Consider the following 17,464-nt stretch of genomic DNA (forward strand, 5'->3'; position numbering starts at 1 on the left):
GTTGGCTGTTCCTTAACAAACTGATAATGGGTAGAAACAAAATTCTAAGGGAGGCTCTATCAGACATGCTGTGTATATTTGTGTGTGTTTGTGTTTCCTTCCTCATAGTAAGGTGTTTTCCTAAGGGGCTAGAAGTCCACACTAGACATACGTTCATTAACAGGGCTTCCACCTGAGTTCAACCAATGGTTTAAAGTTTGCTTTTGGAAAATGAACACAAAGAACAGTGTATGCTTCCATCATAAGCATGGGGTTTGTAGCACAAGACTTTGAATTGTAGTCGGTATTTAGTAAAAGTTGGTTGGCCTGGAGAAAAAACAAAGAAACACTAACAGAGAGGGATGGGTTCTCTTTGTAATGGATAGAGCGCTGGGTTTGGAGTCCAAAGGCCTAGGTTAGAATCTCAGCTCTGTAACTGACTTCTTGTATGATCTTGAACAATTTACTTAATCTCTGTGGGCCTCAGTTCCCCAATCTGTAAAATGTGAGTTAAACGTCCCTCCTGGCTCTAGAACCCATTATGGTTTTTTAATGACCGAGTTGTCTTGTCTAAACGTCATTTATTTAGATGACAGAAATAGATGATTTCTATGGTCTTTTCCAGCTGGCTCCTATGATCCCATAGTTGTAATGACCCAGTAGCCTTGTTTAAAAGCCATTTATTTAGACAACAGACAAGTAGATGTCATTGGATAAATAAAAAGCCAAATTGTGAAGTAAAGCAGTGGTTAAGATACACATGGGGGCCATCTGATCAGGCCGTTTCACCCATACAGGGAACAATGGCTCAGAACAAAACCCAGAGTTCTCTGCATCAAGGATCTGGGCAAGAAACCGAATTTCAGCTTGGCACCAAGCATCACAGCTGACTCTCCTCTTCCTCTCAGCCCTTCTTCTTCCCTGCATCCCCAATGATGACTTGACATTCACAGCTGTTATCTGATTCCCAGGGAACCCAACCACTCTTTGGGAAGACAGCACCGAAAGCCACAGAGGTGAGCCTAGTGTTGGTGAGATGGCCGGGCCCAGGTGGAAATGCCCAACCCCGCTCCCCCCTCCCCACCCCCACAACAGAGCAAACCATCAGACTGACACCCACTTGGCCCTATTGCTCAAAAGAAGACAAAAGTTAAAATGAGGACAACACTTGGAGCACTCACTTGAATATGTGTAAGTGCTGAATTCACCAGGTACAACCAAGAGCTGACTAGCTCCGGGCGCCTCCATCTCAGCTGCCCTTTCCACTTATTTATACACCTTCCATGAAGTCCACGATTCCCTTAATACCCTGCATGTGACATCCCCCCGCTTTAATGGTAAATGTTTTGGAATGTCCATAGATAAGAAAATGGACGGTATGGAGGAAAGATTTCATGAGCAAGTGGGTGTCTTTTCACCTCCGGATATCTGAATACTCAGCCCGTTCATCCTCCCAGTCATTACTTCCCTGGGCTCCTTGGCCCCCAGCTTTGCCACGGAGGTGGGCATTTGGGTGGATCTTGCTACCTTTTTCCCCCTTGGCACCTCTGGAAGCATCCCTCCCACTTGACTCTGGGAGGTGGAAGCCTAGATCCCCTTGATAAGCGCGGAGGGCCTTGGAGCCCTCAGCCTGCAGCTGTCTCTCGGGAGTGGCTGCCGGCTCCCCTTGGGCAGCTGAGGTGCAGAAGCTCAGGATGGAGCAAAGGCTTCCCCAGTTCTGTTCACACTGAGCCTGCACGCTCCGGGTGATGGCCTCCTTCACCTCTTCACCACACGTCAGCAGCATGTTCACCAGGTCCACGTAGGGTCTGGAATTGCAGGCACAAAGAAGCGGCCGGATGCCCGGATGCCCAGAGTGGGTGGTGGGAGAAAAAGAGAAGAAAAGAGACACTAAGAATGAAACAAGGCAATGGGCAGTGCTTAGGAAGTGCGAGCCTAAGGGCCAGATTCCAGTGTCCTCCTCGCACAAACACTGCAGGGCCCCCAAAGAACACGTCTAGAACCAGAAAGGATCGACTACATCTGTCTCAGCTCCCGCTGGCTCTTTGAAGGGGTCTCAGCTAGAATTGTTTGAGGAGGGTGACCCTGTGTTCAAGCTGGACTAAAATGGATTATCCATCATGAGCAAAACCAAACGTTCAAGGAATACCTATGCTTGGACGAGAAGCTTCACCTCCTTAGTTTTTTCCATCATAAAATGAAGGGATTGGACTTTGTGGACAGCTTTAAATCTATGATCTGAGGTGCAAGGCATCGTGTTAATTTAAATGCGGGAGATGTGAAAAGGTATGAGGCATGCACGGGCCCTGACCTCAAGAGACTAATAATGCATTGGCAGGGAGAAAGGGGATACTGCCCCCCCAAATACACACATGTGTATGTGTATGTATATATTTATGTGTGCATGCAGGTACAGGCATATATGCACATGCATATCTCTATATACATACAAATGCATCTAAATATAGGCATATTTATATGTGTATATGTATATAAAAGCCCAATTACAATAACTATTATTTTTAGAGCATTTCAAAGCTGCTTTATATCAATTATTTACAACTCACAATAACTTTGTGAGGTAGATATGACATAGTATCCCCCCCCACTTTACAGGCAGAGAAACTGAGGCTCAGGAAAGGTGAATGACTTGCCCATGGTCACAAAGTTAGTGTTATTGATAGATCTCAAGCCTGGTCTTCTTGATTTCAAGGCTCATTCTCCTTATGAATCTCCACAGCCTGTCAGTAAAAATACAAAATTGAATTCAATAAGCACAAAATGTGGGCAGCTCAGTGGCATGGTGGAGAGACCAACGGACCTGGGACACAGGAAGACCAGCCTTCAAATCCTGCCTCAGATACTTACTAGCTATGTGACCCTGGCTAAGTCACTTAACCTTTCTCAGCCTTAGTTTCCTTATCTGTAAAATAGAGATGGTGATACTACCACCTGCCTCATAGGGTTCTTGGGGAGGGTCACATGACAAAATATGTAAATTGCATTGTAAATCTTAAAGTGTTATAAATGCTTTAAAACTAAAATGAATGAGTAGACGAGACAAAAAGTTGCTTCATCTGTGAAATGGAGATACCAATAACTGCTCATGGGTTCGTTTGAAGAGCTAATGGAGGAATAATCACTTTTCTACAGTGATTTCTAGTTTATAAAGTGCTTTGCTTGCAGCAACCTTATAAGGTAGGTAGTAGGAGGGTTTTCAACCCCATTTTAAGGACAGCAGATTGGGGACTGGGAAGGACTTTAGAGATTATCCAGTCCAATCCCTGATTTTTGAGGAGACCCCGGCTCAGACAAGGGACCCCACTGGAGGGCCCTGAATAATGGGCTACAAATCACTTTGGTCTGGGGCTTTTCTAGGATGAAGGGAGGTTATGCCAAGGGGTTTGTAGAAAGGGCCCAATGTTTGATATTGAGGCACTGGGATCTGAAACCCTGTGCTGACATTATTGTGGGCAAATCCCAGCCTCTGACTCTCCATCTGTAAAATGGGGATGACAGTGCCTGTCCTCCTTCCCTCACAGCACGGGGGTGAGCAAAGTAAGCCTTCTCAACAATTAAAAGGGCTTAAGTAGTGGCAGTCGTTGTTCATTTTAATTCCTGAGACTGGAGACGTGCAGAATGCCTCCACTGAGCTGCCCTGAATGAGGGCTAAGTGTCCTCAAGCAGAAACATTCAGTTCTCTGGCCACTCCACCTGCCTTGGGTTGTGTTGTTAGGAAAACAGTGCCAGAGGAAGGAATGGCAGAACTGTGTGAACCACCCAGAACCAGGCACCGTGCCTCCTTCTCACGTCCCAAGGCCAATCTGGGACAGGGAAGTCTCTAGACTCAATTCTCCGTTTGGTTTTGGAGGTTTTCTTAGCCCACAGGAGCCAGGATAGCCCAGAGGGCCAACGTTATCTGGAATGTGGATAACTGTGGTTCCTAAACCATCAGCAGTTCTTGCCTAACAGGTCCCTTGTGAATATTTGATAGTAAATATTGTCACTCTGGGCCATTAAATGGGTCATAAAGTTCACGTAGGAATGAATATGTGATCACTTAGAGAAGGAATAAACTCTCCCCAGTACACTGAGGTAGAAGGACCATTGGTTTTGAATCTTAATTATTTATAATTCGATAGGGAAAGACCAGAAAAGGCTTTATTCTTGATGGCTGTATGATCTTGGGCAAATCTGCTTCCCTTCGGTTGACCTTAGCTGCCTCTTCTTTTTTTTTTTTAAACCCTTACCTTCTGTCTTGGAATCAATACTGTGTATTGGCTCCAAGGCAGAAGAGTGGTAAGGGTTAGGCAATGGGGGTTAAGTGACTTGCCCAGGGTCACACAGCTGGGAAGTGTCTGAGGCCAGATTTGAACCCAGGACCTCCCATCTCTAGGCCTAACTCTCAATCCACTGAGCTACCCAGCTGCCCTCGTTAGCTGCCTCTTCTAATAAAGAAGGGAAGGCATTTTTATAATATCTACTCTGTGCCAAGCACTGTGCTAAGCACTTTTAAAAAACAAATATTTGATCCTCAGAACAACTCTGGGAATAGGTGCTGTTATTATTCCCATTTTACAGTTGAGAAAACTGAGGTAGAGAGAGGTTTAAGCTACTTACCCAGAGTCCTAGAGCTAGTAAGCTATCTGAGGTAAAATTTGAACCCAGGTCTTCCTGACTACAGGCCAAAAAAGTTTTCTATCCATCGTGCCACATAACTACTTCAAGAAAGCAGGCAAGGTGATCTCCAAGGTCTTGTCCAGCGCTGGATCCCAAGAAGAAGCAATGAGGACCTGGTTTGCCATCTTTGATTACCTTTAATATTTAAATCATGGATAGACTTGAATTTTTTTAACCTCCTACCTTTTGTCTTAGAATCAATACTGTGTATTGGTTCTAAGGCAGAAGAGTGGTAAGGACTAGGTAATGGGGGCTAAGTGACTTGCCCAGGGTCACACAGCTAGGAAGTGTCTGAGGCCAGATTTGAACCTAGGACCTCTTAGATAGACTTGAATTTTTGTTTATCAAGTATGTAGTTCTTTAAGATTTTGTAGTTTTTCAGTCTTGTCTGACTCTTCATGACCCCATTTGGGTTTTCTTGGCAATGATACTGGAGTGGTTTGCCATTTTCTTCTCCAGGTCATTTTACAGATGAGGAAAGGGAGGCAAACAAGGTAAAGTGACTTACCCAGGGTCACACAGCTAGTAAGTATCTGAGGCTACATTTGAACTCAGGAAGAGGAATCTTCTTGATTCCAGACTTAGCTCTCTAGTCACTGTGCCACCTAGCTGCCCTCTTTAAGACCTCTATAGGGATTTGCTAATATTTAAATTCATCTGTCCTTGCACATTCCTGTGTTAGAGTGGGATAAATTCTCCTAGAGGGAAAAACCAAAGCCCTGAGGTGTGAGGCACTTTTTGTGAGCTTACACAGCAGAAGAGGACACTCTAGAGCTCACAGTGATACCTGGCTGCTGGTGCTAAGAACCAGGGACAGACCCACGGTGATAGAGAAAACAGCACTGGATTTGGGATTTAAAGCCCTGGGTTTGATCCCAGGTCTAGTACGTTTCCTATCTGTGTGACCTTGGACAGTTTCTCCCTCCAGGCCTCAGTCTACTCTTTGGTAAAATCTGAGGAATGGATTCCATCTCTAAGATCTCTCAGAGTTCTAATTCTTTTGATTAGTGTGATGTATTCAGTATTTTACCAGAAAGAAAATCAAACATCATTCAATGACCCACTAATTGTAAGTGAAACAACTATGAGAAGCAGAGAAATGAAATAGTCTTGGCCCATCTGGGCCTACTTAGCTCATCTAATTTTCATATTTAACTTTTTGATTTTTCAAACCCTTACTGTCTGCCTGTCTTGGAATCAATACTAATTCCAAGGCAGAAGAGCAGTAAGGGCTAGGCAATGGGGGTTAAGTGACTTGCCCAGGGTCACACAGCTAGGAAGTATCTGAGGCTAAATTTGAACTCAGGACCTTTCATGTCTAGGCCTGGCTCTCAATCCATTGAGCCACCCAGCTGCCCCTTCCAAATCGAACTCTTAAGAGGCATAACAATGGTGGAAAGAATGCTAGGTTGGAGTTAGATGACCTGGGTTTAAATAGCAGCTTGGATACTCACAAGACTGAAGCTGTGTCTCCATAGTTAAGTCATTTTACTTACTGAGCCTCAGCTTTGCAATTATTAAAATGAAAGTGATAATGGTAATATGAATACTACTAGCAATAACACTATCTACCTCAGATGATTATTATGAGGGATAGTGCTTTGTAAATTTGGGAGTTATCATTGAAACTCTAATTATTTTCTCCATTTTGTTGTCTCATTTTCCAAGAAAGAAGGGTGGGGTGAGCTGATGACCATCCAGGTTGGTGGGGGGGGGCATGCTATTCAGGTCTTGGCAGCCCAAGGAGATGGCTCTAGGAGTCTGGGCTAGTCGGTACTATTCACTCAGTTTGGAACTCTTTCTGCCTGACGAGAGCTGTACACTATTAGGGTGTGCAGAACACTCTTAATCTAAGTTGCGTCCTGGCCTGGCACAGCGCCTTCTCATGTTGCAGCCTCAGCCTGTGTCTAATGACAAAGCCCAGCTCCCTTAACTGGGTGTCAGCGAGGCTAAAGGATTTAAAAAAAAATACTTGGAAGGAGACGTGCCTGGCAGCTCCAAGCCACTGACTGTTGCCAGCAAAACAGCAACAGTGCTACAGCTGGAGAGCCAGGGTGGCTGAAGCTTGGAGGAGTGTCTGATGACACCAGAAAAGTAGTGTGAAGTTGGGCCATGGCACTTCATTTCCCTGAGCCTCAGTTTCCTTAGCTGTCAAATGCAGATGATGAAACCGTACTAAGTCTCACAGGGTTGTGAGAAAAGGGCTTTGTGAACTTTTAAGCACTAAAAGAAATGAATTATTGTCAGGAGATCCTGCTGAAGGCTAGGTTTTTCCACAGGGATTGTTTTATTTCTTTTTAGAACCTCTCAATGTCCCTGAACACAAAGGGATATATATGTGTAGCTTGTCCCTGGAAGCCCAGAAATTACCCCGATGACATGGGGGTGAAGGCTGTTGTAGAATCCCCGAGGAGCTGCCTAATTCTTCAAAATGGGTCAAGCCCTGACCCACATTCCAGGTCCCACCAGAAAACTCACATTTCAAGGGAGGGCTCCACCATTCCTCTTTAAAGACAGACAGCAGTCCCAAACAGAAAATTTAGCAATATCTATTCACAAATTCCTAATTCTAAAAGAGACCACTCCAGAAAGGCCAGGTTTCTCCAAGCTGCAGAGGAATGAATATTAGAGGCTTCTAAGTTAACCTTCCAATTTTCAGTGTTTGGAGCCAACATTTTTGTCTCCTAAAGGATGTGTGTTGGTCATGCGTGTGAATGAACTTGGTGAGTGTTTCTTGGCCATGGAGTTTGTTTGCCTCTTGTCTTACTTAAGAGTTTTGAGGGACAATCTCTCATTCCCAGAGGTGCCTAGAAAGGAGGAAGTTTCGCAGCTCCCCCTTCACCTAACACAAGCATGTTCAAGAGATGAAAGGAGGGCCCCATTTGGGAATTTGGAAATGGCTTACTTATTTGCTCTCAGAGGACCCTCTCATTCCTAGCTACAAGTGAGCAGCCGTCATGGTCTGGGAGAAAGGCCTGGAACAAGGAGATCTGAGGTTGGTTTCTGGCAAGTTGACTCCTATCTTTGAGTGCCTTAGTTTCTCTAACTGAAAAGTGGGAAGTACAAGATTTACCATGTAGGGATGGTGTGATGCTGAGTAATCATGATACACATGGAAGCTCCGCTTTGAAGATGGAAAAACTATCATCCTTCTAGGTAAGGGTTTTGGAATATCCCACATTTTTTTACTGAGTTTGTGGGTTTTCTTGTTACTACTAGGCTACTAGGCATTCTCAATAGAAGGGTAGGCTGTCCCATGTCCCAGGGCTGGCTGCTTACCTCTGCAGGACAAATTGGCAGAATCTTGACACCCCCCTTATTCAGGGTGGGTCCTGGAGTCTCATGTAACATTAGTGGAAACAGTTCTGCTACAAACCAAAGCCTCTCAGGTCACCAAATGATACCAATATTTGGTGGACATGGATAGCAAATGGAAAATTTCAGGGCATTTAAATCATTAGTAATCAGTGGTCAGGCTTCTGGGACATAGTAAGGGCTAGGCAATGGAGGTAAATAACTTATTCAGGGTCACAAAGCTAGGAAGTGTCTAAGGTCAGACTTGAACCCAGGATCTCCCATTTCCAGGTCAGACTCTCTATTCACTGAGTCACCTAGCTGCCCCTGAACTATTCTTTTTTTTTTTTAATTAATTGAGTATAAAGAGAATGCTATTTCTAAGGACCCCTTACTAGCATAACATTTGCTTTAGGAAAGCTTTCCTGAACTCTGATGCTTCTGGGTTTTAAAAAGGTGGCACTCAAATGCCAATGCGAGGGAAGGCCTGGAGAGGCCACTTGGGCTTTTGGATAGAAAATGATAACTTTTTCCATTTTCTAGGAAAGCTGATCTCTCCAAAAGAGGTCACTCCTCTTTCCCCCAACATCATCTCTAATCAGACCAAAGTGAAGGAAATTCCTTTTGCAGCTGACTTGTGACTAAGCAGCCAAAACTCACTCATGCAGTAGCAGATCTTTGAAATGGATCATCTCCACCATCACTTGTATGTTCTCTTTGGCAGCAGAGCAGAGGTTGTGTTTCAGGTAGCATTCCCGCTGTAATTGGAATACCATCTCCTTAATGGCTGGGCACTTCCGGCTGATGCAGCTGAATTTATGTCTCAAGGCATGGGCTTTACACTTCAGGGCATCTTTGATGAAGGACTTACCCTGAACAAGTAAAGATGGGAGGAAATGAGAAAAAAAGTGTATAGCAGATCAGCAATAGGTTCTTGTACTGGAGCTATCACCCATAGATTAAGAGGTAGAAATGACCGTAGGAGCCATCCACTCCAACTCTCATTTTACAGATGAGGAAGCTGAGGTACAAAGAGATTAAGTGACTTGACAAGGTCAAATAAGCAGTATGTGATAGTGGCAAGATCTGATCTTGCTTTTCAAAGCCAGTCCCTTCTTTCCACTGGGCCACACTCTTTCCTACTGTATAAACTTAAACAAATCTCTCTCTTTCTCTAGGATCAAAGTTTCCATTCCTATAAACAAAGGTAAGTTAAAGGAGTTGAACTAGAGGCAGCTAGGTGTCATAGTAGATAGAATGTTGGGCCTGTAGCTGGGAAGACTCTTCTTGAGTTCAAATTTGGCCCCAGGCACTTAGTGGTTATGTGACCCTGGATAAGTCACCTGACCATGTTTACCTCAGTTTCCTCATCTATAAAATGAGGCAGAGAAGGCAATGACAAATCACTCTAGTATCTTTACCAAGAAAACCTCCAATGGGTTCACAAAGAGTCAGACATGACTGAACAATGGCAGGCAACTAAACAATCTCTAAGATCCCTCCCAATTTTAACAGTCTATATAATTCGATAAGCCTGTTCATGTTTTGTGTTCATTCTTCCTGGACCAATGTGGGGCTGACAGCTTTAAAAAGTTCCACTTTAGAATAATTTGATAAGTGAAATGCTATAGTGGGAAAAGTTAGTTAGAATCAGGAAACTTAAGAGATCTGGGCTCAAATTCCAGCTTCAACACTTACTTGTTATGTGACCTTGGATAAACAACTGAAATCTCTTTGAGCTTCAGGTTTTTCATTTGCAAAATGGCTGACAATAGCTCCAACCTCCCAGGGTTGCTGAGAGGAAAGCATATTGTAAAACTCAAAATGCTATTTAAAAAAAAAGGGACCTTTGTTGCCACTCTCATTAGTCAGGAGGTTGATCCTGGGTCAGCTAGACCTTGAGAAATAGCAAGGCTCTCTCTACCTTGCCTTCTTTCTTTTTTCTTTCTATCTATTGCAGAAGCTCTCTCTGATGGAATGAAGCCCCAGGTACTGACTTCAGCAGCTGGAGCTTTCCTCAGAATTATCCTCAGTTGAGTTTATACCTACTGCTCCCCACCCCAATCCTCCTTCAGGGTTAATAGTGCTGTTTATCCACCCCCACCCCCCACCCTAGTGGAAGTTTCCTTTTGCATGTTCTCAGATTGTACATGGATTCCTCAGTCAGCTGCAATGAATCGCCTTTCTTTTTTCCCTTCTGATCACATTTTCAATCTTCGGGAGAGGTATTAACATTGGCTTTTCTCATTCCTGCTAGAAAACCAGCTGTAGTTAGAAAAAGAATTGGCTCGGACATCAGAAGACTTGGGTCTAACTTCTGGCCCCAGCTTCTTATTGCCTCTGTGCCCATGGACAAGTCATTCCCCCTTTCTAGGTCTCAGCTTCTTCCTCTGTAAAAATGAGGGGGTTGACTTGGATGACCTCTGAGCTCTCTTCTGGTTCTAAATCCAATGATCCCTCATGCCTATGATCCTGCTTCCCTAAGTCCCCATGAAATTTCCTCCAATACCTTCTGGAGGAAAATTCTTTTTCATTGGAAAATGATCCCTACTCCTTTAAGGTATTAGAATTGTCGTCTTTGTGACACTTGCCTGGCAGCATCTGGAGATTTGAACTACCCAGCTGACACAGACCCTCCCCCTCCTCCTCACTCTCCCTGCCTTGGAGTAGCCAACCATCCAGCTAGGCACACATCTGGCCTACAGTTCTCTTTCCTGGCAGCCCTATTGGTCTCTTCTTATCCTAGAAAGGAGACAGCTGTTAGTGGCTTCAGAGGGGAGCTTAGAATGTTTAATTCCTTTATCATCCTCCAATAGCAGGTCAGGCTTATGCATCAAAGTATACCCAAGTCCTCACACTTTCCATTACAGCAACAAACTGTTGCAGATGACTTTTCCTCATGGTTTTTCAGATGGACACAAAGAGTTACATTGGAGTTGGAAAAGTAAGAGGGTTAGGGTTGGAATTTAGTGATTATTTAGTACATTTATTTGGCTTTCTTGGAAACAATTGTAACAATTTGAATATATTTTCTTTGTAATAGAAAAAAAAGGTTATGTAGTTACCTTTCTTTTCTCCTTAGCTCTTTCCTCTCTTCCTTCTTCTCCCTATCTTACTACCCTCTTCTATCAAGAGGAAAAAAGATCCATCAATCTTCAGGGTAATGGGTACATCTGAAAACCTCCTGGAACTGAAATATCTGTGTGTGTGTGTGTGTGTGTGTGTGTGTGTGTGTGTGTGTGTATGTGTGTTCTGAAAATAAGACTCTTAGGACCATAGGAATTAAAAAATATTTTAGGTAATTGCCTTTTTCTTCTTTCTTTTGCTCCTTGACTCCATAATTTTAATGTTTTATGGATCTATAAGGTATGAAAATTGAGTATGTATATGTTTGTTCCATCCATTGATGGAAGAAGCTAGTATAATAGAAGGAGCACTAGATTTGGAATCAAGACTGGGGTTTGAGGCCTAGGTCTGCTCTATGATTTTGGATATTGGACAAGTTGTTTCACCTCTCTAGGTTTGTTTCCTCATGTGTAAAAGAAGATACTGTAACTGAAGAAGCTTAAAACTCCTTTCCAGATATAATTTTATGCCACACATAGTTTTTGTGAACTTCTATGGCCAAAAAAAAAAAGTCATCTCCTGGTGGCTAAGCTGCTGGTGAAGCACCTCTTCAATTTTAGCAAAGTTGCTCCTTGAAGGACAGACGTAAGTCCATCATCAAGACTGTGTGCAAAGTCTTCCCAGCCTGGCAGGGCAGCCAGAGCTTTTGCTTCACTGACTAAGTCTTTTAGAACCTGGAGCCAATTCTATATTCAATAAGGCAGCACACCAGGATCTTAGTAGAGAGCCACTCTATTATGTTTCCTAATTCCAGGGAACTCCGATGGATCTTTGTTCATGGAGAGGAGAGCTGGGAAAGCAGAGCTTCAAAGCTTATCTCTTCTACCACTTTTTTTTTTTTTGCCATCTCTCCTGCCACCTTCACCTCTCCCCCAACTACTACCTCAACCTCTAGCCTGCCAGGCTCTTTTTGCTTACTTTTAAGGAAGAATATGTGATGCCACAGTTACTTCTCAATGCCAAAATCCAGGGGAAATCATTTGACAATGAAAGACAACCCTGCTTTGTATGCATTGCCTACAGAAAGACAACAGATGATGGCTGGGGATTTTCTAAAACTACACTATAAACTGCAAGGTCAAGCCCAAAGTAGCTGGCCCATCCAAATGTTCTCATCTCTCCCCAGTGAAATGGGAGAGTAAGTTTGCAAGATATAATAACAGGATGCTTCAGTGATGTATAATATGGGCTGGGGAGAAAGTGAAGGCAAGAAGACTAATGTCATGCTTTCTGAAAAAATATTTTTATTGTCAGTGTCAGAGCCAAAGATTATTTGCTTTTTGGCTGCCATGCCCAATGTAGTGAAGCTGTTTTAATTCTGCTTAACATGAAACTAGCTGTATTCTACCTAGACTAAGTCTAAATGGTTAGATAAAGTGGAAAATTGAGGGAGTCATGGAGATTCTTTGGTGGGTAGGGGGAATCATTCAGATTGAAGTAGGATAGAAAGAGCAGTGTTTGGAATGAAATCTGGTTCCTAACTCAGCTTCTGCCACTTATTAGTCATGTCCTTTCCTTTCTTCCTGCTTCAGTTTGCTCATCTGTAGCCTGAGATGTAGATAGACTAGATGATGTCCCAAGTTCCTTTCCAAATCTAAAATCCTTTGGTGCTGATAATAGGGGACTTATTTTTGTGACATCTCAGCTTCATCTACCTTTCCATATCTGGCTATATGGCTTTTATAATACTGTGCTGGACTAACCTAGTCCTGAACTAGATGTGTTCATATTAGTGTGAGGATTGGACTGAGGGGTGTCAAGTTGGGGTGCTGCCTCGGGACTTCTGTTGCTTTCTTGGGTGTGCACTCTTTGTCCTGACCTTGGTCTACATTGTTCAGATTCCCAGATGATTGCTCAACTCTCTTTATTTCACTTTGCTTACACAGACTCAGCCTAAGAGCCCAGAAGGGTTTAATATAGAGTCAATTCTGTGACCCCCATAGCTTGACTGAGCACTAGGGGAGGGGACATCAGTATTCATTTCTCCTTTTGAAGTCTGCTTCATTAGATTTTTTAAAAAAGCTGAGGTCAATAAAAAATGTTTTTCCTATGAGTATTTCACAAAGCCTATTCATATTATACTTCCAATGACATATATTAGATTTTTCTTTACCTGGGCATCGAATTTTCCAGCGTTGTGCAGGAAGGTCATACAAATATCATGCAAGCCTCGAATCTCACAAGAGTTGTTTTCAAAGCACTCAAATACTCCACATCCCACATCGCCAGCATTCACCAAGCAATGTTGGATTTCCGCTAAAACAAAGATTTAGAGACAAATCCACACAGCTAGTTAGAATAGGGGATCAAGGAACCATGGATAGAAACAATATTTCCCAATGACCATTTCAGGGCAAGGAGAGCACAGGGAACTGGGATGTATTTAAAAAAAAAAAACAACAACTAGTTATTTGCAGAAATCAGACCAAACCTACATTACAAAAATAGTATCTAGAAAGGACAGTGTCCTGCCGTTCCATTTTATCCTACCATTTTCACTAAACCCTTAGAGGCAATATTTTGCTTTAGAGCAGATGGTATTTTAAACCCTGCTTATTAAACCTACCAGGCAAGTACACTTTTTTTTTTTTTAAATAGCCTTCTTACCTCCCTTTTACACTTGCAATACTTCACCATTTTGGTGGTATCAGTTAAATAAAACATTTGTCTCTATTTAGATCTGTAGAAGCTGCTGCCTATTAAATCCCATCCATTTCCTGCCTGGCAGAAAAGGATCTCTGCCAAATGGAGTTTCAATTCAGCTTTATGATTCAACACCTAAAAATTAAAACAAAATTCCTATTAAGGCAGTGCCTAGAAAACCATCTGCATTAAAAATACCAAGCTGGTGGAGCCGTGGTTTGCAAGGAGCTTAGAAAGAGAGTCAACTTGGGGGCAACCCTTCAGGGCTAAGTGAATGATGCCCAGAAGCTGAATGATCCACTCAGTTAGAGGCTCCTTTAATTAGAACTCCAGAATGCGACAAGATTTCATTTAATTTTCCATAAACCCCAGCAGTATGAGCCAGCGGTCTCCCTTCTCCTTCTCTTTCTCCCTCCCTCTCCCTCTCCCTCTCTCTCTTCTCTGTCTCTCCTCTTTCTCTCTGTCTGTCTGTCTGTCTCTCTCTCATCCCCCCCTTCCTCCCTCCCTCCTCCCCATAGGACAACAATTTCTTTTCTTCTGAAAGGAATAAGGCTATGCATAAATTGGGTGGTGGAAAGAACCTTGAATTTCCAGTCAAGGGAGCTGGGTTTGAAGGCTAGGCTTGCTAAGTACTATCTGTGTGACCTTGGGCAAGTAATTTATCCTCTCTCCATGTCACAATTTCCTCAATCTATAAAATGAGAGCATTAGACTATCTCTAAAGTCCTTTTCAATTCTAGGTCCTTTGGAGCACTGGGCCTCTAAACCCCTTTAACCTCATTTAAATGGCTGATAAAATGAGATCAGAAAGGTCCTGGGTGGGGATGTGACAACCAGTTCTAGAGCAGCCATTAACTCAGGTAGCACCTGGATACAGAAGATTGAAAACGGAAAGTGATCTTAGAAGGGTAGTACCAAAAGAGACCTTATTAAAGATAACCCTCTAACCCTTTCATTTTGCAGTCCCAGAGAAGTTAAGGAGCCTGTTCAAGGTCACACAGACAGTAGGAAACAACTCTAGTTCCAGTTAGTGCTTTCCCCACCACACTTGGTTGCCTCTTATGCTATATTAGGAACTATATCGTGCTATCCTCTGGGAAAGCTTTACAAGCAGCCCCTGGAGGACAAGAAGTTGGGATGGTGATTGACTCTTTGTAAAGGTTTGGATAAGATCTTGGATTTGGAGATGTGGGGCTGGAAACTCAGCTGTAGCCTGTGGTGGCATATGGGTGGAAAAACCCCTCTCCTTTCCCCCATGACAAGTCCCCCTCCCCCCCCCACCCCCCACTGCAGTCGCAGGGTGCAGAGAATGTTTTTCGATGCTGCTGGGCTTCACATGTGGCCAGTCTTAATGGGCACTCGTGCATTCCAGCTCGCAAGGATTTGAATGAGCAACGCTGCAGCATTTACACAGTTAAAGGGAGGTTGGGGGGGGGGGGAAGGGCGTCCGGGGGTGGGGAGAGCAAAGAAGCTGCAGGAAGCTTTTCTTTCGCTCTGGGAAAAGGTCCAGTCCCGTGCATTGCACGCTTGGGCTCTTTTAGGCAGCTCGCCCACGAGGGTTTGAGGCGCAGCGGCGGCAGCAGCCTAGTTCCCGGCCAGTTGCATCATTTTTCTTCGCTCCCCGCTTTGCGCCAGAAAAGAAGGCAACTACCGGTTTTGGATCGACTCCCGCCTCCCCCACCTCATCCTCAACTCTTTGAGCTCTGCCTGAACCCAAAGCCCGTAAGAACCCGAGGTCCCTGGCTCAGGCGAGCGAACTAAGTTAGCTGCTCGCTCACACAGCATCTTTCCAGATGGAAGCCAAGGCTCTGGGTTGAGTTTAAGCGAAGTGGGGGCACGAGCCAACTTCCCAGAGCGCAGCTTGCGCTTGATGCCCGCAGTCTAGGATTGGGAGCCACACTCCTTCACGCCGGTCAGCTGCCCGGGGTCATAGGACTGCGAGGTGGAATGAATTTCAGGGATAGCCAGGTCCACCCCAATCCTCCTTTTAAAGAAATGAGGAAACTGAGGCCAAGAGGGGAATTGCTGCTGCTGCACTGTATTCGCTTCCTTAAAGCTTTCAAATACGAGAGCAATGGGAACAAGCAGCCCTACCCCAGCCCAGGGAGCTCATTGCCACGGCAACACGTGAGGATTCTGGACTACCCATGCTTAAGCATTTCTGTGCATCTGAAAAGTCGGAAGCCGGCAAGCAGCATGCCGGGCGATCCCGGGGGGTGGCCCAGGAGAGTTTGCATGCCTGCTTGCTGCCCGGTTACTCATGTTCTCACTGGGGCAGAGAGAGAAAACGAGAGAGGGAGAGAGGGAGAGAGGGGAGAAGGAGAGAGGGAAAGAGAGAGGGGGTGAGAGAGAGACAGAGAGAGACAGAGAGAGAGAGACAGAGAGAGAGAGAGAGAGAGAGAGAGAGAGAGAGAGAGAGAGAGAGAGAGAGAGAGAGAGAGAGAGAGAGAGAGAGACTCTTGCAACCGTAGCACTACAGCGGGGGGTGGAGGGGTGGGGGTTCTCAGACTGCAAAAATCAGCTTTTTCACGGTCACCTTAGCCCCCTTCAACCTACCTGTATTTTGCAGGGAGAGCCGCCCTTTCTGCGGAGAGGCTCTGTCCTGCGTCCCTTCGGGTGGGTTAGTGGCTTCAGTCCCCAGCACGGGATCGAAGCTGGCCAACACCAACGCCAGGGTCACTAATTGGCTGAACCGCTCCACACACATGGTTGCAGTTACAAAGCTCCCGCTCTGAGAACCTTTACTCTTTGTGTTCTCTTCCTCTTCCTTCGAGTATTCTCCTCCTCTTTCTACTCTTCCTCCTTCTCCTTTTTCCTCCTCCTCCTCCTCCTCCTCCTTTCTGACTCCACAGAGCGCTCGGGAAGGGAGCTCTGTAACCTCTCTTCGGGGAGCATGTGACCCGTGCCGTTGCCAGCGCTGTGGAAGTGCCCAGGAATGGAAAGGATGGTGCTTCAAATATCCCTGGAAGCTCTGGTGTCACTTGAATGAAGGAGTCGAGCAGGTGTTACCCCCGAGCCCCGACCAATCCCAGTCTCATCCCCGTTTGACTATATGGTCAAGGGGCGGAGCTTGCTCCCAACTACTACACTCTAAGGGAGGCTAATATTAGGAAGAACTTGCAAACCTGGGTGCTGCATGCATCCACATCAATGCGCATAGTCTTACCCATCTATATCTGTTCATATAAATTACTGATAGGGGGGGGGGAAAAAAAACCCAACCCACAGCAGCTTCGAAGTTACCTGAGACCCGGGCATTAGGGCCCAGAAGCAGGAGCGGAAGCCGGGAGACAGCTCCAGTCCTTTCTGGGATTCAGTGCCTCTGACTCCAGGAGAGGAGAGGCAGCTCGGTATAGCTCCGAGTGCTGGATTTGTAGTAGAAGGACCTGCATTAAAATGCTTGCTTTGCCTCTTTATCACCTGTGTGACCTTGGGGAAGCCCCTAAACCCCATCTGAACCTCAATTTCCTTATCTGTAAAAGAAAGGCGTTAGTCTAGACGATTTTTTAAAAGGTCCCTTTTCAAGTCTAGAGTATTAGTTGGGGAGAAGATTATTAGTCTGTATCTACGGGAAAGTTTCCTTCGCTCTCCCAGCCATCAATTCATAAAACGTCCGGCATAACCCAGGGCAAATTTCAGCGGGTTCCTGGCAAAACAGCGCAGCCCCAGAGCACACTAATTCTGGCCAATGCTATAGTTTGATTTTGGGGTGGGGGTGGTATGAGGAGAATGTTCTGGGGCT

General features: G+C 44.8%; 1 protein-coding gene across 1 annotated transcript; it reads right to left on the reverse strand.

The window, feature by feature from the left end:
• Positions 1-643: 643 nt before the first annotated feature.
• On the reverse strand, positions 644-16,741 carry STC2 (stanniocalcin 2). The gene is made up of 4 exons (XM_001370582.5): positions 16,279-16,741; positions 13,193-13,335; positions 8,614-8,825; positions 644-1,787 (listed from the first exon to the last, which is right to left on the reverse strand). The coding sequence occupies exons 1-4, from the start codon at positions 16,427-16,429 to the stop codon at positions 1,394-1,396; spliced, it is 900 nt and encodes a 299-aa protein (XP_001370619.1). The 5' UTR covers positions 16,430-16,741; the 3' UTR covers positions 644-1,393.
• Positions 16,742-17,464: the final 723 nt, after the last annotated feature.

The sequence above is a fragment of the Monodelphis domestica genome, chromosome 1 (assembly GCF_027887165.1).
Source record: "Monodelphis domestica isolate mMonDom1 chromosome 1, mMonDom1.pri, whole genome shotgun sequence".
Lineage (NCBI taxonomy): Eukaryota > Metazoa > Chordata > Mammalia > Didelphimorphia > Didelphidae > Monodelphis > Monodelphis domestica.